This window comes from Dendropsophus ebraccatus, chromosome 5, assembly GCF_027789765.1.
Source record: "Dendropsophus ebraccatus isolate aDenEbr1 chromosome 5, aDenEbr1.pat, whole genome shotgun sequence".
In the NCBI taxonomy this organism is placed as follows: Eukaryota; Metazoa; Chordata; class Amphibia; order Anura; family Hylidae; genus Dendropsophus; species Dendropsophus ebraccatus.
Window position 1 is genome coordinate 12,926,995 of NC_091458.1, and position 26,356 is coordinate 12,953,350.

General features: G+C 46.4%; 1 protein-coding gene across 2 annotated transcripts; it reads right to left on the minus strand.

Annotated features, from left to right (window-relative positions):
- WDR73 (WD repeat domain 73) lies at positions 1-26,100 on the minus strand. 2 transcript variants are annotated; one of them, XM_069969512.1, is made up of 8 exons: positions 26,008-26,100; positions 7,740-7,807; positions 6,296-6,384; positions 5,547-5,635; positions 3,943-4,010; positions 2,903-3,064; positions 2,097-2,465; positions 1-1,554 (listed from the first exon to the last, which is right to left on the minus strand). In XM_069969512.1, coding segments are annotated over exons 1-8 (1,077 nt in total). In that variant the 5' UTR covers positions 26,010-26,100; the 3' UTR covers positions 1-1,324. The 2 variants fall into 2 exon arrangements, with proteins under 2 accessions (XP_069825613.1, XP_069825612.1); XM_069969511.1 differs by lacking the exon at positions 26,008-26,100 and adding an exon at positions 25,838-25,913.
- Positions 26,101-26,356: the final 256 nt, after the last annotated feature.

Consider the following 26,356-nt stretch of genomic DNA (forward strand, 5'->3'; position numbering starts at 1 on the left):
TTCAGAGCTGCTTATAGATCCGTAGTATACACCACCATGTCAGGAGATATGGCAAAACCCATGCCTGATCTAGTGTTACGATTAGAATAGAAACTACAGTGGGGGGAGCTGTCTGTGTCACTAGTGCTGCAGACTATCCTGATAGCTATAACGTGTAATATTAACAATATAATATTAACATGTATTATGTAGACATCAGGGGAGGCTGCAGCACTAGTGACACAGGCAGCTCCTCTAGTGTTATGTCTATTCTAATGGTAACATGTAATATATAAACATTAGGGGAGGCTGCAGCACTAGTGACACAGGCAGCTTCCCCCAGTGTAATGTCTATTCTAATGGTAACATGTAATATACAGACATTAGGGGAGGCTGCAGTACTAGTGACACAGACAGCTCCCCCTAGTGTAATGTCTATTCTAATGGTAACATGTATTTAATATAGACATCAGGGGAGGCTGCAGCACTAGTGACACAGGCAGCTCCCCCCAGTGTAATGTCTATTCTAATGGTGACATGTAATATATAGACATTAGGGGAGGCTGCAGCACTAGTGACACAGACAGCTCACCCAGTGTAATGTCTATTCTAATGGTGACATGTAATATATAGACATCAGGGGAGGCTGCAGCACTAGTGACACAGGCAGCTCCCCCCAGTGTAATGTCTATTCTAATGGTAACATGTAATATATAGACATTAGGGGAGGCTGCAGCACTAGTGACACAGACAGCTCACCCAGTGTAATGTCTATTCTAATGGTAACATGTAATATATAGACATTAGGGGAGGCTGCAGTACTAGTGACACAGACAGCTCCCCCTAGTGTAATGTCTATTCTAATGGTAACATGTATTATATAGACATCAGGGGAGGCTGCAGCACTAGTGACACAGGCAGCTCCCCCCAGTGTAATGTCTATTCTAATTGTAACATGTAATATATAGACATTAGGGGAGGCTGCAGTACTAGTGACACAGACAGCTCCCCCCAGTGTAATGTCTATTCTAATGGTAACATGTATTATATAGATATCAGGGGAGGCTGCAGCACTAGTGACACTAACAGCTATCCCAGTGTAATGTCTATTCTAATGGTGACATGTATTATATAGATATCAGGGGAGGCTGCAGCACTAGCACTACCACTTCTTCTGTCCTGTGTGCTGGGTGTAATCCTCAGTGTGTGTGTGTGTGTGTGTGCGCACACACACACACACACACACACACACACACACTTCTTCATTAATTCTTTTATTACAAAATTCCTCTAAATTTGGATAAAGCCTATACAGTACAGTGATAAGTTAACCCTATACCCAGCGCTACGCGGGTCCCTCCAGCCAGTCCCAGATATGTAAGGAGCCGTCATTGGCGGCAGACACCAGCGTCCTCTCTTTCCACGGGTGCCAGGAGTGGACGGTGAGCCTGGGGGGGCTCCCATCCTCACACTCCCCCATAACACAGTGCCCCCTGTGGGTGAAGAGCGCATCCACCTCCTTTCCATCTGCGTCCCAGTGTCTTGTATCATAGATCTGGACTGTACCATCAAAGCCTGAAAGGGGGAAAGAGGGAATGAACAAGTAGAGAGTCAATAATCATCTTAAAGGGGTACTCTAGAGAAAACACATTGTTTTCAAATCAACTGGTTTTAGACAGTTATATAAATTATATGTACAATGTAAATGACTTCTGTTTAAAAATTTCCAGTCTTCCCGTACTTATCAGCTGCTGTATATTCTGCAGGAAGTGGTGTATTCTTTCCAGTCAAACACAGTGCTGCCACCTCTGTCCATGTCAGGAACTGTCCAGAGCAGCAGCAGCAAATCCCCATAGAAATCCTCTTCTGCTCTGTACAGTTCCTGACATGGACAGAGGTGGCAGCAGAGAACAGTGTGTCACACTGAAGAGAATACACCACTTCCTGCAGGACATACAGCAGCTGATAAGTACTGGAAGACTGGAGAATTTTTTTATAGAAGTAAATTACAAATCTATTTAAAACTTTCTGACACCAGTTTATTAAAAAATTTATTTTTTTTTCCACTGGACAACCCCTTTAGTTCTATACTACTAGCTATAATCCAGAACACTGACCTGAGCAGGAGATGCAGCCGTCCAGTTTGGGGGCCCAGCAGACACACATCATATGCTCCTCGGGGGTGGGGCCACTAGGTGATTTGCTCTTGGCACATTTCAGGGGGGCTGCCATGTCCCGGGTATCAGTGATTGTGATGTGACCCTCAGAAGACAGGCTGGCGATCTCTGCACAGACGTCCTGGCTCTGGGGCTTCAGAGCTGCGCTCCACCGTCCGTCACAGGGCACCTTCAGAGCTGCGCTCCCCTCACTGGCGATCCCCGGGTGCCGGACATCAGCAATGATCTGCCGGCCGCTCAGGCAGCACAGGTGGATGGTTCTGGGGTCCAGGAAGGAGAGCGACCCGATGGCCTCACCACTAGATACAGCTGGGGGATGGGAAGAGGGATGGTGGGTGACAAGTCACCACCAAAGCAGCAATCACAGTCCTGCAGGCTATAAGCCACACCCCTGCTTATCTCCCACAATGCATCACAGCAGAGCCAATAGGGAATATAGGGAGATGTCTGATCCCTGTTGATAGATACACCCCTGGCAGCACTGTGATTTCAGCTCTGGGGTGTAGCAGAAGTCTAGCAGCCTTGGCACAGATAAGTTGATGCCCTCTATAACATCCTATACTCCAGTCACATCCAGAGCTGCACTGAATCCTTTGCTATTTACACGTGAGCCATCACTGCTGCCCCCTGCTGGTCAGTGCCAGTACAGAGTTGGCTCTGCTGTGCTGCATCCTGGCAGGTGTAGGTGAGTGCACTATGTAAGTACCCAGCAGCCTCTATGCATACGGCCCTAACCCGCCACCTACCTAACGTATAGACGCACTTGGCCGACTCGATCTCTGTTACGTGAACGGCGCTGACCTGAGATCCGTGGAGCACGCGGGGCGCTGCGCCACCTGAAACATCGAGTTTTGTCCAGGTTTCTTTGCTGGGTTCGGACTGTATGGATGTCGCGGGCTGGATGACATCTGTAGCGGGAATAATAACCACTAATGGTCACTGAAAACAGCAGATACCAGAGAATAATAGCTGAACATGTTATAATAAAAGGGAAGTAAGGGTTTCCGCGGATATCAATAAGACACAGCACTGCTCATCCGGAGCTGCCTGCTTCATGGAGGTAATGCTACATATACAGTAATAGAAGCAATAAGAGCACTGCTCATCCCGTGCTGCCTGCTTCATGAAGGGAATGCCGCATATACACTAATAGAAGCAATGAGAGCACTGCTCATCCTGAGCTGCCTGCTTCATGGAGGGAATACCACATATACACAGTAATAGAAGCAATGAGAGCACTGCTCATCCTGAGCTGCCTGTTTCATGGAGGTAATGCTACATATACAGTAATAGAAGCAATGAGAGCACTGCTCATCCTGAGCTGCCTGCTTCATGGAGGTAATGCTACATATACAGTAATAGAAGCAATGAGAGCACTGCTCATCCCGAGCTGCCTGCTTCATGGAGGTAATGCTACATATACAGTAATAGAAGCAATGAGAGCACTGCTCATCCTGAGCTGCCTGCTTCATAGCGTTAATGCTGTATATACAGTTATAGAAGCAATGAGACCACTGCTCATCCTGAGCTGCCTGCTTCATGGAGGTAATGCTACATATACAGTAATAGAAGCAATGAGACCACTGCTCATCCTGAGCTGCCTGCTTCATGGAGTTAATGCTGTATATACAGTTATAGAAGCAATGAGACCACTGCTCATCCTGAGCTGCCTGCTTCATGGAGGTAATGCTACATATACAGTAATAGAAGCAATGAGAGCAATGGAGCTCAGCCACCAGCATCTATCTATAGAAGAGAGAGAGAAGACCTCACATTGGTGCTGTACCTGTATCTCCAGCACCAATCTGCCAGGTCTGAACATGAGCCGAGGATGGACCACTGGTCACCAGGAGACTGAGAGGAAACACAGCAAGAGGTCACATGTACAGGCCCGAGGAAAGGTTAATAATAATATTATTATTATTATTATTTACATTTTATTATAGATTTATTTTTAATTATTATTTACTGTTTATTATCATTATTATTTACATTATAGATTTATTGTTATTAACTGTTATACATTTTATTATTATTAATAACAGTTAATAACAATAAATCTATATTAAATGTAAATAATGATAATAACAGTAAATAATTAATAATAAATCTATAATAAAATGTAAATAATAATAATTATTATTATTACTATTAGAGATGTATATGATAACATACATTATATATTTACTATACATTATATACATTTTATTACATTTACTATATACATATTTTTACTAAATATATTATCCATTAATCATATTAATATATTATTATATCTAATAAAATGTAATAAATAATGTAATATATAGTAATATATGTAATAAGATATAGTAATATAATAAAGAATATACAGTATAGAAAATAATAAATGTATAATATATAGTAAATAATAAATGTATACTGTATATAAATATATAATAATGTATATAAAGTGTAAATAATAATCCATGTATAATGTATAGTGTAAATAATAATCTATATAATAAAATGTCCTCTAGTAAATGCTGGTGTAGACTCCTCTGGTGTTTGTGGTGTTGTGGTCGGTGACTCTGATCCTCGGCCTCCAGCAGTGAGAAGAGAACAGCACTGTACATAACAGGAAGGGCTGCGCGGAGGGAAATCTCTGCAGGTTCCTGTGCAGATTGTCAGATACCAGGAGAGAGTCCAATCCACACAGCACAGAGGAACAATTATTAGGATCCCCGCCATATCACACCCCGGGCGGCCAGATAACAGCACAATACAGGGGATCACCAATACATCTGGCCAGGAGCCTGACCCATAGTATGTGTGACTCCCCTCACCTTAACTGAGGAGAACACAACGACCAGCAGAATAGTGAGTGCAGCTCTGGAGTATAATACAGGATGTAACTCAGGATCAGTAATGTAATGTATGTACACAGTAACCCCACCAGCAGAATAGTGAGTGCAGCTCTGGAGTATAATACAGGATCAGTAATGTAATGTATGTACACAGTGACCCCACCAGCAGAATAGTGAGTGCAGCTCTGGAGTATAATACAGGATGTAACTCAGGATCAGTAATGTAATGTATGTACACAGTGACCCCACCAGCAGAATAGTGAGTGCAGCTCTGGAGTATAATACAGGATCAGTAATGTAATGTATGTACACAGTGACCCCACCAGCAGAATAGTGAGTGCAGCTCTGGAGTATAATACAGGATCAGTAATGTAATGTATGTACACAGTGACCCCACCAGCAGAATAGTGAGTGCAGCTCTGGAGTATAATACAGGATGTAACTCCGGATCAGTAATGTATGTAGACAGTGACTCTATGGGGTACATCACACAGTATATGACCATTGTATGACATATACGGGGCTGGCAGGGCAGGGGGTGCAGTGTTACATACGTGTCCTGTACCTGGTGTCGGGGACATGCCGCAGGCTGTATACGGGATGCTGGGAGAATCCCCCATACTCCACCCTCAGGTCTCTCTCTGGACACAGACCCTGCCGGAAGAAGGAGCAGAAGGTGTCAGCTAATTCCTGCTGCGGATTACATGGCAGTCATCAGGAAGAGGTCAGCGAACAATGGAAGACGGGAGGTCAGCAGGGGCAATCACCCTCAGTGCACAATCTGGCGGTGAATTACTGCACAACCATAGTGATATGTCATACAGGATCCTGAGAAAGCTGGGTTATACCCAATGTTACTACAACAGCCCCAACATGGTTATTATTACACAGCTTTACCAGTCTCCTGAAAGGCTTAAGCCCATCCACGTTGTGAGTATCTTGCTGTATTCTGGGGCCTAGGAAAGCCAGGTACCTGCCATTGTGGTGTCACAGCCCCTTCTCTTGGGGATGGTAACATAATTCTCTGGACACTTTAATATATATGAAATAATAGAGTAGATGAAGTCCTCCACTACCAGGCTGGTCTGCCATTCAGGAGGCTGGGAACGCTGGCTAAGTACCAATACAAGCCACAAAGGCCTCCACAAGGACTGTGATTCAGGGTTCATCCAGTCCTGAGTGACTGAATAAGAATGTGAAAGAGAGCAGTGCCCCCTGGTGGTAAAAAGTGAGAAGACAGACATTATCCAAGCCATCCAGTTTAAAGAGACGGTACAGTGATGAGATGCGGAGGGTTTGTCTCCGGGTGGCTACCTGGTTCTCTGTCTCATGTAGCTTCTGGGGGAAGAGGAGCTGCAGGATCTCATTATTCTGGGGTTTGGTGTAGCCCGCTATACAGATACCTGTGAGACAAAGGGAGAGATATATATAGAGGGGGTTAAATTAGAACTCCTGGTGACATCCTGCTCACACTGACTAATCTATATATTGGGCCAATGGGCCTAAACCTGGTCTCTGTGCCAAATCACATTGTCTCCTGCTCCCACTGCTCTCCCACCTTAGGAGACAAATCTCCTATGCCTCTGTCTCACATTGTGTGTTTGCTGAGCACAGGCTGATGATGCAGACAGGGGGCAGGGTGTGATGTCACAGGAGGCGGGGCTGGATCCCCCAATCCCCTGAGTGATTCACCATCTCTGACCGGCCAGAAGCGGCTGCTGCACTGATTTCACTGATTGTGCAGAAGTGTGCAGTGAAATTAGGGCTGTGTTCACACATGTTGGAGTTTCATTGCAGTACTGCAGCGAATTCACAAAAATGATGCAGTAACACAAGTAATGATGCTAAACGGCAGAGAAGATCAGAGCCAGCACTGCCAATCTTACCTGGAGAAAAAAACAAGGCATAAACAGTATATCCCATGAAAGATAAAATGGGATAAAGCCCTTATTGTGGGAATCAACTTTAAAGATAAAAGATGCTTGATCATACTATGTGCGTGGAGATCAAAAGAGAAAAAAAATTAATTCAAAAAGTTCTTTACTATATTCTAATATCAGAGTTACAGGTAGAGAATACAGTGTGCTGTGTGGTGTTACAGATAGAGAATACAGTGTGCTGTGTGGTGTTACAGGTAGAGAATACAGCGTGCTGTGTGGTGTTACAGGTAGAGAATACAGCGTGCTGTGTGGTGTTACAGGTAGAGAATACAGAGTGCTGTGTGGTGTTACAGGTAGAGAATACAGAGTGCTGTGTGGTGTTACAGGTAGAGAATACAGGGTGCTGTGTGGTGTTACAGGTAGAGGATACAGCGCTGTGTGGTGTTACAGGTAGAAAAACAGTGTGCTGTGTGGGACAACAATGAAATCATAAATTACTGCAAATAATTCAGTAACACAATGAAACTGCAATGTGTGAACACAGCCTAGATGTTCTGCAACAGATTTGGGCAGGGAATGTGCAGGGTGGAGGACTGTGATAAACAGCTGAGGGAAATCAATGCATTCTGGAACCTGTAGTACTGAGTACAACTGCTCAACCAGGAAATACAGAAACACAAAACAGAACAACTCCCCCCCCCCAAAAAAAAATAAAAAAAAAATGGATTTTTGGTAGTTTCAAAACTTAGATAGATAGGTAAGTAAGGCTATATGCTTCTGCAGAAGTTTCATTTTTTTTAAACCTCTACCTGGAGTTTCCCTGGTATATAGTACACCAGGGACCCCCACCAAGTCATAGGAGCCAAGAATATACACACTCTTATCACCCGTCCACTGTATGACCCTCGTCGCCTCCTGTAACTCAAAGTGGTGAAGATCCTTATACCTGAAACAGAAGAATCAGTAAGAGACCCCCCATAACACAGTGTCATCTACACATCCCCCCATAACACATCTACACATCCCCCATAACACATCTACACATCCCCCCATAACACAGTGTCATCTACACATCCCCCATAACACAGTGTCATCTACACATCCCCCCCATAACACATCTACACATCCCCCATAACACAGTGTCATCTACACATCCCCCCATAACACATCTACACATCCCCCCATAACACATCTACACATCCCCCCATAACACATCTACACATCCCCCCATAACACATCAACACATCCCCCCATAACACATCCCCCCATAACACATCCCCCCATAACACATCCCCCCATAACACATCCCCCCATAACACATCCCCCCATAACACAGTGTCATCTACACATCCCCCATAACACAGTGTCATCTACACATCCCCCCATAACACATCTACACATCCCCCCATAACACAGTGTCATCTACACATCCCCCCATAACACATCTACACATCCCCCCATAACACAGTGTCATCTACACATCCCCCCCATAACACATCTACACATCCCCCCATAACAGTGTCATCTACACATCCCCCCATAACACAGTGTCATCTACACATCCCCCCATAACACAGTGCCATCTACACATCCCCCCATAACACATCTACACATCCCCCCATAACACATCTACACATCCCCCCATAACACATCTACACATCCCCCAATAACACATCTACACATCCCCCCATAACACATCTACACATCCCCCCATAACACATCTACACATCCCCCCATAACACATCTACACATCCCCCATAACACAGTGTCATCTACACATCCCCCCATAACACATCTACACATCCCCCCATAACACAGTGTCATCTACACATCCCCCCATAACACATCTACACATCCCCCCATAACACATCTACACATCCCCCCATAACACATCTACACATCCCCCATAACACAGTGTCATCTACACATCCCCCCATAACACAGTGTCATCTACACATCCCCCATAACACAGTGTCATCTACACATCCCCCCATAACACAGTGTCATATACACATCCCCCATAACACATCTACACATCCCCCCATAACACAGTGTCATCTACACATCCCCCCATAACACAGTGTCATCTACACATCCCCCCATAACACAGTGTCATCTACACATCCCCCCATAACACAGTGTCATCTACACATCCCCCCATAACACATCTACACATCCCCCCATAACACATCTACACATCCCCCATAACACATCTACACATCCCCCCATAACACATCTACACATCCCCCATAACACAGTGTCATCTACACATCCCCCCATAACACAGTGTCATCTACACATCCCCCCATAACACAGTGTCATCTACACATCCCCCCATAACACAGTGTCATCTACACATCCCCCCATAACACAGTGTCATCTACACATCCCCCCATAACACATCTACACATCCCCCCATAACACATCTACACATCCCCCATAACACATCTACACATCCCCCCATAACACATCTACACATCCCCCATAACACAGTGTCATCTACACATCCCCCATAACAGTGTCATCTACACATCCCCCATAACACATCTACACATCCCCCCATAACACATCTACACATCCCCCATAACACATCTACACATCCCCCATAACACAGTGTCATCTACACATCCCCCCATAACACATCTACACATCCCCCCATAACACAGTGTCATCTACACATCCCCCCATAACAGTGTCATCTACACATCCCCCCCATAACACATCTACACATCCCCCATAACACAGTGTCATCTACACATCCCCCCATAACACATCTACACATCCCCCCATAACACATCTACACATCCCCCCATAACACATCTACACATCCCCCCATAACACATCCCCCCATAACACATCCCCCCATAACACATCTACACATCCCCCATAACACAGTGTCATCTACACATCCCCCATAACACATCTACACATCCCCCATAACACAGTGTCATCTACACATCCCCCCATAACACATCTACACATCCCCCCATAACACAGTGTCATCTACACATCCCCCCCATAACACATCTACACATCCCCCATAACACATCTACACATCCCCCCATAACACATCTACACATCCCCCCATAACACATCTACACATCCCCCCATAACACATCTACACATCCCCCCATAACACATCTACACATCCCCCCATAACACATCCCCCCATAACACATCCCCCCATAACACATCCCCCCATAACACATCTACACATCCCCCATAACACAGTGTCATCTACACATCCCCCATAACACAGTGTCATCTACACATCCCCCCATAACACATCTACACATCCCCCCATAACACAGTGTCATCTACACATCCCCCCATAACACATCTACACATCCCCCCATAACACATCTACACATCCCCCCATAACACATCTACACATCCCCCCATAACACAGTGTCATCTACACATCCCCCCATAACACAGTGTCATCTACACATCCCCCCATAACACAGTGCCATCTACACATCCCCCCATAACACATCTACACATCCCCCCATAACACATCTACACATCCCCCCATAACACATCTACACATCCCCCCATAACACATCTACACATCCCCCAATAACACATCTACACATCCCCCCATAACACATCTACACATCCCCCCCATAACACATCTACACATCCCCCCATAACACAGTGTCATCTACACATCCCCCCATAACACATCTACACATCCCCCCATAACACAGTGTCATCTACACATCCCCCATAACACATCTACACATCCCCCATAACACAGTGTCATCTACACATCCCCCATAACACATCTACACATCCCCCATAACACAGTGTCATCTACACATCCCCCCATAACACATCTACACATCCCCCCATAACACATCTACACATCCCCCCATAACACATCTACACATCCCCCATAACACAGTGTCATCTACACATCCCCCCATAACACAGTGTCATCTACACATCCCCCCATAACACAGTGTCATCTACACATCCCCCCATAACACATCTACACATCCCCCCATAACACATCTACACATCCCCCCATAACACATCTACACATCCCCCCATAACACATCTACACATCCCCCATAACACAGTGTCATCTACACATCCCCCCATAACACAGTGTCATCTACACATCCCCCATAACACAGTGTCATCTACACATCCCCCCATAACACAGTGTCATCTACACATCCCCCCATAACACATCTACACATCCCCCCATAACACAGTGTCATCTACACATCCCCCCATAACACAGTGCCATCTACACATCCCCCCATAACACAGTGCCATCTACACATCCCCCCATAACACAGTGTCATATACACATCCCCCATAACACAGTGTCATCTACACATCCCCCCATAACACAGTGTCATCTACACATCCCCCCATAACACAGTGTCATCTACACATCCTCCATAACACATCTACACATCCCCCCATAACACAGTGTCATCTACACATCCCCCATAACACAGTGTCATCTACACATCCCCCCATAACACAGTGTCATCTACACATCCCCCCATAACACATCTACACATCCCCCCATAACACATCTACACATCCCCCATAACACATCTACACATCCCCCCATAACACATCTACACATCCCCCATAACACAGTGTCATCTACACATCCCCCATAACACAGTGTCATCTACACATCCCCCATAACACATCTACACATCCCCCCATAACACATCTACACATCCCCCATAACACATCTACACATCCCCCATAACACAGTGTCATCTACACATCCCCCCATAACACATCTACACATCCCCCCATAACACAGTGTCATCTACACATCCCCCCATAACAGTGTCATCTACACATCCCCCCCATAACACATCTACACATCCCCCCATAACAGTGTCATCTACACATCCCCCCATAACACATCTACACATCCCCCATAACACATCTACACATCCCCCCATAACACAGTGTCATCTACACATCCCCCATAACACAGTGTCATCTACACATCCCCCCCATAACACATCTACACATCCCCCCATAACACATCTACACATCCCCCCATAACACATCTACACATCCCCCCATAACACATCTACACATCCCCCCATAACACATCCCCCCATAACACATCCCCCCATAACACATCTACACATCCCCCATAACACAGTGTCATCTACACATCCCCCATAACACATCTACACATCCCCCATAACACATCTACACATCCCCCATAACACAGTGTCATCTACACATCCCCCCATAACACATCTACACATCCCCCCATAACACAGTGTCATCTACACATCCCCCCCATAACACATCTACACATCCCCCATAACACAGTGTCATCTACACATCCCCCCATAACACATCTACACATCCCCCCATAACACATCTACACATCCCCCCATAACACATCTACACATCCCCCCATAACACATCCCCCCATAACACATCCCCCCATAACACATCCCCCCATAACACATCCCCCCATAACACATCCCCCCATAACACATCCCCCCATAACACATCTACACATCCCCCATAACACAGTGTCATCTACACATCCCCCATAACACAGTGTCATCTACACATCCCCCCATAACACATCTACACATCCCCCATAACACATCTACACATCCCCCCATAACACAGTGTCATCTACACATCCCCCCATAACACAGTGTCATCTACACATCCCCCCATAACACAGTGTCATCTACACATCCCCCATAACACAGTGTCATCTACACATCCCCCATAACACATCTACACATCCCCCCATAACACATCTACACATCCCCCCATAACACAGTGTCATCTACACATCCCCCCATAACACATCTACACATCCCCCATAACACATCTACACATCCCCCATAACACATCTACACATCCCCCCATAACACATCTACACATCCCCCCATAACACATCTACACATCCCCCCATAACACATCTACACATCCCCCAATAACACAGTGTCATCTACACATCCCCCATAACACATCTACACATCCCCCATAACACAGTGTCATCTACACATCCCCCATAACACATCTACACATCCCCCATAACACATCTACACATCCCCCCATAACACATCTACACATCCCCCCATAACACATCTACACATCCCCCCATAACACAGTGTCATCTACACATCCCCCCATAACACAGTGTCATCTACACATCCCCCCATAACACAGTGTCATCTACACATCCCCCCATAACACATCTACACATCCCCCATAACACATCTACACATCCCCCCATAACACATCTACACATCCCCCCATAACACATCTACACATCCCCCCATAACACATCTACACATCCCCCAATAACACATCTACACATCCCCCCATAACACATCTACACATCCCCCATAACACAGTGTCATCTACACATCCCCCCATAACACAGTGTCATCTACACATCCCCCATAACACAGTGTCATCTACACATCCCCCCATAACACAGTGTCATCTACACATCCCCCCATAACACATCTACACATCCCCTCATAACACAGTGTCATCTACACATCCCCCAATAACACATCTACACATCCCCCCATAACACAGTGTCATCTACACATCCCCCCCATAACACAGTGTCATCTACACATCCCCCCATAACACAGTGTCATCTACACATCCCCCATAACACAGTGTCATCTACACATCCCCCCATAACACAGTGTCATCTACACATCCCCCCATAACACATCTACACATCCCCCCATAACACAGTGTCATCTACACATCCCCCCATAACACATCTACACATCCCCCCATAACACATCTACACATCCCCCCATAACACATCTACACATCCCCCCATAACACATCTACACATCCCCCAATAACACATCTACACATCCCCCCATAACACATCTACACATCCCCCCATAACACATCTACACATCCCCCATAACACAGTGTCATCTACACATCCCCCCATAACACATCTACACATCCCCCCATAACACAGTGTCATCTACACATCCCCCATAACACATCTACACATCCCCCATAACACAGTGTCATCTACACATCCCCCATAACACATCTACACATCCCCCATAACACATCTACACATCCCCCCATAACACATCTACACATCCCCCCATAACACATCTACACATCCCCCCATAACACATCTACACATCCCCCCATAACACATCTACACATCCCCCCATAACACATCTACACATCCCCCCATAACACATCTACACATCCCCCCATAACACATCTACACATCCCCCCATAACACATCTACACATCCCCCCATAACACATCTACACATCCCCCCATAACACATCTACATCCCCCATAACACATCTACATCCCCCATAACACATCTACACATCCCCCCATAACACATCTACATCCCCCATAACACATCTACACATCCCCCATAACACAGTGTCATCTACACATCCCCCATAACACAGTGTCATCTACACATCCCCCCATAACACATCTACACATCCCCCCATAACACAGTGTCATCTACACATCCCCCCATAACACATCTACACATCCCCCCATAACACATCTACACATCCCCCCATAACACATCTACACATCCCCCATAACACAGTGTCATCTACACATCCCCCCATAACACATCTACACATCCCCCCATAACACATCTACACATCCCCCCATAACACATCTACACATCCCCCCATAACACATCTACACATCCCCCATAACACAGTGTCATCTACACATCCCCCCATAACACAGTGCCATCTACACATCCCCCCACAACACAGTGCCATCTACACATCCCCCCATAACACAGTGTCATATACACATCCCCCATAACACAGTGTCATCTACACATCCCCCCATAACACAGTGTCATCTACACATCCTCCATAACACATCTACACATCCCCCCATAACACAGTGTCATCTACACATCCCCCATAACACAGTGTCATCTACACATCCCCCCATAACACAGTGTCATCTACACATCCCCCCATAACACATCTACACATCCCCCCATAACACATCTACACATCCCCCATAACACATCTACACATCCCCCATAACACATCTACACATCCCCCATAACACATCTACACATCCCCCATAACACATCTACACATCCCCCCATAACACATCTACACATCCCCCCATAACACAGTGTCATCTACACATCCCCCCATAACACATCTACACATCCCCCCATAACACATCTACACATCCCCCATAACACAGTGTCATCTACACATCCCCCCATAACACATCTACACATCCCCCCATAACACATCTACACATCCCCCCATAACACATCTACACATCCCCCCATAACACATCTACACATCCCCCATAACACAGTGTCATCTACACATCCCCCCATAACACAGTGCCATCTACACATCCCCCCATAACACATCTACACATCCCCCCATAACACAGTGTCATATACACATCCCCCATAACACAGTGTCATCTACACATCCCCCCATAACACAGTGTCATCTACACATCCTCCATAACACAGTGTCATCTACACATCCCCCCATAACACAGTGTCATCTACACATCCTCCATAACACATCTACACATCCCCCCATAACACAGTGTCATCTACACATCCCCCATAACACAGTGTCATCTACACATCCCCCCATAACACAGTGTCATCTACACATCCCCCCATAACACATCTACACATCCCCCCATAACACATCTACACATCCCCCATAACACATCTACACATCCCCCATAACACATCTACACATCCCCCATAACACATCTACACATCCCCCCATAACACATCTACACATCCCCCCATAACACATCTACACATCCCCCATAACACATCTACACATCCCCCATAACACATCTACACATCCCCCATAACACAGTGTCATCTACACATCCCCCATAACACAGTGTCATCTACACATCCCCCATAACACATCTACACATCCCCCCATAACACATCTACACATCCCCCATAACACATCTACACATCCCCCATAACACAGTGTCATCTACACATCCCCCCATAACACATCTACACATCCCCCCATAACACAGTGTCATCTACACATCCCCCCATAACAGTGTCATCTACACATCCCCCCCATAACACATCTACACATCCCCCATAACACAGTGTCATCTACACATCCCCCCATAACACAGTGTCATCTACACATCCCCCCATAACACATCTACACATCCCCCCATAACACATCTACACATCCCCCATAACACATCTACACATCCCCCATAACACATCTACACATCCCCCCATAACACATCTACACATCCCCCATAACACATCTACACATCCCCCATAACACAGTGTCATCTACACATCCCCCCATAACAGTGTCATCTACACATCCCCCCCATAACACATCTACACATCCCCCATAACACAGTGTCATCTACACATCCCCCCATAACACAGTGTCATCTACACATCCCCCCATAACACATCTACACATCCCCCCATAACACATCTACACATCCCCCATAACACATCTACACATCCCCCCATAACACATCTACACATCCCCCATAACACATCTACACATCCCCCATAACACAGTGTCATCTACACATCCCCCCATAACACATCTACACATCCCCCCATAACACATCTACACATCCCCCCATAATAGTGTCATCTACACATCCCCCCCATAACAGTGTCATCTACACATCCCCCCATAACACATCTACACATCCCCCATAACACATCTACACATCCCCCATAACACAGTGTCATCTACACATCCCCCCATAACAGTGTCATCTACACATCCCCCCATAACACATCTACACATCCCCCCATAACAGTGTCATCTACACATCCCCCCATAACACATCTACACATCCCCCCATAACACATCTACACATCCCCCCATAACACATCTACACATCCCCCCATAACACAGTGTCATCTACACATCCCCCCCATAACACATCTACACATCCCCCCATAACACATCTACACATCCCCCATAACACAGTGTCATCTACACATCCCCCATAACACAGTGTCATCTACACATCCCCCATAACACAGTGTCATCTACACATCCCCCCATAACACAGTGTCATCTACACATCCCCCATAACACATCTACACATCCCCCCATAACACATCTACACATCCCCCCATAACACATCTACACATCCTACCATAACACATCTACACATCCCCCCATAACACATCTACACATCCCCCCATAACACATCTACACATCCCCCCATAACACAGTGTCATCTACACATCCCCCCATAACACATCTACACATCCCCCCATAACACAGTGTCATCTACACATCCCCCCATAACACAGTGTCATCTACACATCCCCCCATAACACATCTACACATCCCCCCATAACAGTGTCATCTACACATCCCCCCATAACACATCTACACATCCCCCCATAACACAGTGTCATCTACACATCCCCCCATAACACATATACACATCCCCCATAACACAGTGTCATCTACACATCCCCCATAACACATCTACACATCCCCCCATAACACAGTGTCATCTACACATCCCCCCATAACACATCTACACATCCCCCCATAACACAGTGTCATCTACACATCCCCCATAACACAGTGTCATCTACACATCCCCCATAACACATCTACACATCCCCCATAACACAGTGTCATCTACACATCCCCCCATAACACATCTACACATCCCCCCATAACACATCTACACATCCCCCCATAACACAGTGTCATCTACACATCCCCCCATAACACATCTACACATCCCCCCATAACACATCTACACATCCCCCCATAACACAGTGTCATCTACACATCCCCCCATAACACATCTACACATCCCCCCATAACACATCTACACATCCCCCATAACACATCTACACATCCCCCATAACACATCTACACATCCCCCCATAACACATCTACACATCCCCCATAACACATCTACACATCCCCCATAACACATCTACACATCCCCCCATAACAGTGTCATCTACACATCCCCCATAACACATCTACACATCCCCCCATAACACATCTACACATCCCCCATAACACATCTACACATCCCCCATAACACAGTGTCATCTACACATCCCCCCATAACACATCTACACATCCCCCATAACACATCTACACATCCCCCCATAACAGTGTCATCTACACATCCCCCCATAACACATCTACACATCCCCCCATAACACATCTACACATCCCCCATAACACAGTGTCATCTACACATCCCCCCATAACACATCTACACATCCCCCATAACACATCTACACATCCCCCCATAACACATCTACACATCCCCCCATAACACATCTACACATCCGCCCATAACACATCTACACATCCGCCCATAACACATCTACACATCCCCCCCATAACACATCTACACATCCCCCCATAACACATCTACACATCCCCCATAACACAGTGTCATCTACACATCCCCCATAACACAGTGTCATCTACACATCCCCCCATAACACAGTGTCATCTACACATCCCCCCATAACACATCTACACATCCCCCCATAACACAGTGTCATCTACACATCCCCCCATAACACAGTGTCATCTACACATCCCCCCATAACACATCTACACATCCCCCCATAACACAGTGTCATATACACATCCCCCATAACACAGTGTCATCTACACATCCCCCCATAACACAGTGTCATCTACACATCCCCCCATAACACATCTACACATCCCCCCATAACACATCTACACATCCCCCATAACACATCTACACATCCCCCCATAACACATCTACACATCCCCCATAACACATCTACACATCCCCCATAACACATCTACACATCCCCCATAACACATCCCCCCATAACACATCTACACATCCCCCCATAACACATCTACACATCCCCCCATAACACATCTACACATCCCCCCATAACACATCTACACATCCCCCCATAACACATCTACACATCCCCCCATAACACATCTACACATCCCCCCATAACACATCTACACATCCCCCCATAACACATCTACACATCCCCCATAACACAGTGTCATCTACACATCCCCCCATAACACAGTGCCATCTACACATCCCCCCATAACACAGTGCCATCTACACATCCCCCCATAACACAGTGTCATATACACATCCCCCATAACACAGTGTCATCTACACATCCCCCCATAACACAGTGTCATCTACACATCCTCCATAACACATCTACACATCCCCCCATAACACAGTGTCATCTACACATCCCCCATAACACAGTGTCATCTACACATCCCCCATAACACAGTGTCATCTACACATCCCCCATAACACATCTACACATCCCCCATAACACATCTACACATCCCCCCATAACACATCTACACATCCCCCCATAACACAGTGTCATCTACACATCCCCCCATAACACATCTACACATCCCCCCATAACACATCTACACATCCCCCCATAACACATCTACACATCCCCCATAACACAGTGTCATCTACACATCCCCCCATAACACATCTACACATCCCCCCATAACACATCTACACATCCCCCCATAACACATCTACACATCCCCCCATAACACATCTACACATCCCCCATAACACAGTGTCATCTACACATCCCCCCATAACACAGTGCCATCTACACATCCCCCCATAACACAGTGCCATCTACACATCCCCCCATAACACAGTGTCATATACACATCCCCCATAACACAGTGTCATCTACACATCCCCCCATAACACAGTGTCATCTACACATCCCCCATAACACATCTACACATCCCCCCATAACACAGTGTCATCTACACATCCCCCATAACACAGTGTCATCTACACATCCCCCCATAACACAGTGTCATCTACACATCCCCCCATAACACATCTACACATCCCCCCATAACACATCTACACATCCCCCATAACACATCTACACATCCCCCATAACACATCTACACATCCCCCATAACACATCTACACATCCCCCCATAACACATCTACACATCCCCCCATAACACATCTACACATCCCCCATAACACATCTACACATCCCCCATAACACATCTACACATCCCCCATAACACAGTGTCATCTACACATCCCCCATAACACAGTGTCATCTACACATCCCCCATAACACATCTACACATCCCCCCATAACACATCTACACATCCCCCATAACACATCTACACATCCCCCATAACACAGTGTCATCTACACATCCCCCCATAACACATCTACACATCCCCCCATAACACAGTGTCATCTACACATCCCCCCATAACAGTGTCATCTACACATCCCCCCCATAACACATCTACACATCCCCCATAACACAGTGTCATCTACACATCCCCCCATAACACAGTGTCATCTACACATCCCCCCATAACACATCTACACATCCCCCCATAACACATCTACACATCCCCCATAACACATCTACACATCCCCCATAACACATCTACACATCCCCCCATAACACATCTACACATCCCCCATAACACAGTGTCATCTACACATCCCCCCATAACACATCTACACATCCCCCCATAACACATCTACACATCCCCCCATAATAGTGTCATCTACACATCCCCCCCATAACAGTGTCATCTACACATCCCCCCATAACACATCTACACATCCCCCATAACACATCTACACATCCCCCATAACACAGTGTCATCTACACATCCCCCCATAACAGTGTCATCTACACATCCCCCCATAACACATCTACACATCCCCCCATAACAGTGTCATCTACACATCCCCCCATAACACATCTACACATCCCCCCATAACACATCTACACATCCCCCCATAACACATCTACACATCCCCCCATAACACAGTGTCATCTACACATCCCCCCCATAACACATCTACACATCCCCCCATAACACATCTACACATCCCCCATAACACAGTGTCATCTACACATCCCCCATAACACAGTGTCATCTACACATCCCCCATAACACAGTGTCATCTACACATCCCCCCATAACACAGTGTCATCTACACATCCCCCATAACACATCTACACATCCCCCCATAACACATCTACACATCCCCCCATAACACAGTGTCATCTACACATCCCCCCATAACACATCTACACATCCCCCCATAACACAGTGTCATCTACACATCCCCCCATAACACAGTGTCATCTACACATCCCCCCATAACACAGTGTCATCTACACATCCCCCCATAACACATATACACATCCCCCATAACACAGTGTCATCTACACATCCCCCATAACACATCTACACATCCCCCCATAACACAGTGTCATCTACACATCCCCCCATAACACATCTACACATCCCCCCATAACACAGTGTCATCTACACATCCCCCATAACACAGTGTCATCTACACATCCCCCATAACACATCTACACATCCCCTATAACACAGTGTCATCTACACATCCCCCCATAACACATCTACACATCCCCCCATAACACATCTACACATCCCCCCATAACACAGTGTCATCTACACATCCCCCATAACACATCTACACATCCCCCCATAACACATCTACACATCCCCCCATAACACAGTGTCATCTACACATCCCCCATAACACATCTACACATCCCCCCATAACACATCTACACATCCCCCCATAACACATCTACACATCCCCCATAACACATCTACACATCCCCCATAACACATCTACACATCCCCCCATAACACATCTACACATCCCCCATAACACATCTACACATCCCCCCATAACAGTGTCATCTACACATCCCCCATAACACATCTACACATCCCCCCATAACACATCTACACATCCCCCATAACACATCTACACATCCCCCATAACACATGTGTCATCTACACATCCCCCCATAACACATCTACACATCCCCCATAACACATCTACACATCCCCCCATAACAGTGTCATCTACACATCCCCCCATAACACATCTACACATCCCCCATAACACAGTGTCATCTACACATCCCCCCATAACACATCTACACATCCCCCCATAACAGTGTCATCTACACATCCCCCCATAACACATCTACACATCCCCCCATAACACATCTACACATCCCCCCATAACACATCTACACATCCCCCATAACACAGTGTCATCTACACATCCCCCCATAACACATCTACACATCCCCCATAACACATCTACACATCCCCCCATAACACATCTACACATCCCCCCATAACACATCTACACATCCGCCCATAACACATCTACACATCCGCCCATAACACATCTACACATCCCCCCCATAACACATCTACACATCCCCCCATAACACATCTACACATCCCCCATAACACAGTGTCATCTACACATCCCCCATAACACAGTGTCATCTACACATCCCCCCATAACACAGTGTCATCTACACATCCCCCCATAACACATCTACACATCCCCCCATAACACAGTGTCATCTACACATCCCCCCATAACACAGTGTCATCTACACATCCCCCCATAACACATCTACACATCCCCCCATAACACAGTGTCATATACACATCCCCCATAACACAGTGTCATCTACACATCCCCCCATAACACAGTGTCATCTACACATCCCCCCATAACACATCTACACATCCCCCCATAACACATCTACACATCCCCCATAACACATCTACACATCCCCCCATAACACATCTACACATCCCCCATAACACATCTACACATCCCCCATAACACATCTACACATCCCCCATAACACATCCCCCCATAACACATCTACACATCCCCCCATAACACAGTGTCATCTACACATCCCCCCATAACACATCTACACATCCCCCCATAACACATCTACACATCCCCCATAACACATCTACACATCCCCCATAACACATCTACACATCCCCCCCATAACACATCTACACATCCCCCATAACACATCTACACATCCCCCATAACACATCTACACATCCCCCCATAACAGTGTCATCTACACATCCCCCATAACACATCTACACATCCCCCCATAACACATCTACACATCCCCCATAACACATCTACACATCCCCCATAACACAGTGTCATCTACACATCCCCCCATAACACATCTACACATCCCCCCATAACACAGTGTCATCTACACATCCCCCCATAACACATCTACACATCCCCCATAACACATCTACACATCCCCCCATAACACATCTACACATCCCCCATAACACAGTGTCATCTACACATCCCCCCATAACACATCTACACATCCCCCCATAACAGTGTCATCTACACATCCCCCCATAACACATCTACACATCCCCCCATAACACATCTACACATCCCCCCATAACACATCTACACATCCCCCATAACACAGTGTCATCTACACATCCCCCCATAACACATCTACACATCCCCCATAACACATCTACACATCCCCCCATAACACATCTACACATCCCCCCATAACACATCTACACATCCCCCCATAACACATCTACACATCCCCCCATAACACATCTACACATCCCCCCCATAACACATCTACACATCCCCCCATAACACATCTACACATCCCCCATAACACAGTGTCATCTACACATCCCCCATAACACAGTGTCATCTACACATCCCCCCATAACACAGTGTCATCTACACATCCCCCCATAACACATCTACACATCCCCCCATAACACAGTGTCATCTACACATCCCCCCATAACACAGTGCCATCTACACATCCCCCCATAACACAGTGCCATCTACACATCCCCCCATAACACAGTGTCATATACACATCCCCCATAACACAGTGTCATCTACACATCCCCCCATAACACAGTGTCATCTACACATCCCCCATAACACATCTACACATCCCCCATAACACATCTACACATCCCCCATAACACATCTACACATCCCCCATAACACATCTACACATCCCCCATAACACATCTACACATCCCCCATAACAGTGTCATCTACACATCCCCCCATAACACAGTGTCATCTACACATCCCCCATAACACATCTACACATCCCCCATAACACATCTACACATCCCCCCATAACACATCTACACATCCCCCCATAACACATCTACACATCCCCCATAACACATCTACACATCCCCCCATAACACATCTACACATCCCCCATAACACAGTGTCATCTACACATCCCCCATAACACAGTGTCATCTACACATCCCCCATAACACATCTACACATCCCCCATAACACATCTACACATCCCCCATAACACAGTGTCATCTACACATCCCCCCATAACAGTGTCATCTACACATCCCCCCCATAACACATCTACACATCCCCCCATAACACAGTGTCATCTACACATCCCCCCATAACACATCTACACATCCCCCCATAACAGTGTCATCTACACATCCCCCCCATAACACATCTACACATCCCCCCATAACACAGTGTCATCTACACATCCCCCCATAACAGTGTCATCTACACATCCCCCCCATAACACATCTACACATCCCCCCATAACACAGTGTCATCTACACATCCCCCCATAACACATCTACACATCCCCCCATAACAGTGTCATCTACACATCCCCCCCATAACACATCTACACATCCCCCCATAACACAGTGTCATCTACACATCCCCCATAACACAGTGTCATCTACACATCCCCCCATAACACAGTGTCATCTACACATCCCCCCATAACACATCTACACATCCCCCCCATAACACATCTACACATCCCCCCATAACACATCTACACATCCCCCATAACACATCTACACATCCCCCCATAACACATCTACACATCCCCCATAACACATCTACACATCCCCCCCATAACACAGTGTCATCTACACATCCCCCATAACACATCTACACATCCCCCCATAACACATCTACACATCCCCCATAACACATCTACACATCCCCCATAACACAGTGTCATCTACACATCCCCCCATAACACATCTACACATCCCCCCATAACACAGTGTCATCTACACATCCCCCCATAACAGTGTCATCTACACATCCCCCCATAACACATCTACACATCCCCCATAACACATCTACACATCCCCCATAACACAGTGTCATCTACACATCCCCCCATAACAGTGTCATCTACACATCCCCCCATAACACATCTACACATCCCCCCATAACACATCTACACATCCCCCCATAACAGTGTCATCTACACATCCCCCCCATAACACATCTACACATCCCCCCATAACACATCTACACATCCCCCATAACACAGTGTCATCTACACATCCCCCATAACACAGTGTCATCTACACATCCCCCATAACACAGTGTCATCTACACATCCCCCCATAACACAGTGTCATCTACACATCCCCCATAACACATCTACACATCCCCCCATAACACATCTACACATCCCCCCATAACACAGTGTCATCTACACATCCCCCCATAACACATCTACACATCCCCCCATAACACAGTGTCATCTACACATCCCCCATAACACAGTGTCATCTACACATCCCCCATAACACATCTACACATCCCCCCATAACACAGTGTCATCTACACATCCCCCCATAACACATCTACACATCCCCCCATAACACATCTACACATCCCCCCATAACACAGTGTCATCTACACATCCCCCCATAACACATCTACACATCCCCCCATAACACATCTACACATCCCCCATAACACATCTACACATCCCCCATAACACATCTACACATCCCCCATAACACATCTACACATCCCCCCATAACACATCTACACATCCCCCCATAACACATCTACACATCCCCCCATAACACATCTACACATCCCCCCATAACACATCTACACATCCCCCATAACACATCTACACATCCCCCATAAGAATGTATCCTGTACATATCTATGACACCCCATCCCCCTCACAGTGTGCTCAGACCCTCCTCATACACTCACAGCTTTATAGACTCCAGCAGCCAGTCCTCACACTCCTCACTGTCCATTGCTGAATCTCCCTCCATAACACCCAGAGCCCCGCCCCGTCTCTTCCTCACAGGCCATTTTACTTATGGGCACCTCGCCCATAACCTAATCAAATCTACAAGAGTCTCCTTCTTCCTTCTTACATATTGCATTGTGTCACTATAAGAAAGTTATCTCCTTAATTTGTGTATTCACTGGACGTTACAGCTCGGCGCCCAAAACAAAGATGGCGCAAGCCCGTCTCCTCCTTTTACAGCTTAGGAGCGATGTTGCTTTCTGGCAACTAACCTCTAACCCAAAGTAACTCTCACCAACCCTCGCCTTCACCCACCATATCGTGCACGTATCCGTTTATTGAAATATCATTATCGACACTTTATAACTGTTATATTATGGGCAAATATTGCCCGACATAAGCATGGACGTCCACCCGCCTCCGTGACGTCACACGCATGCGCAATAGGCGAACGCTTAAATAGCGGTTATGAAGCG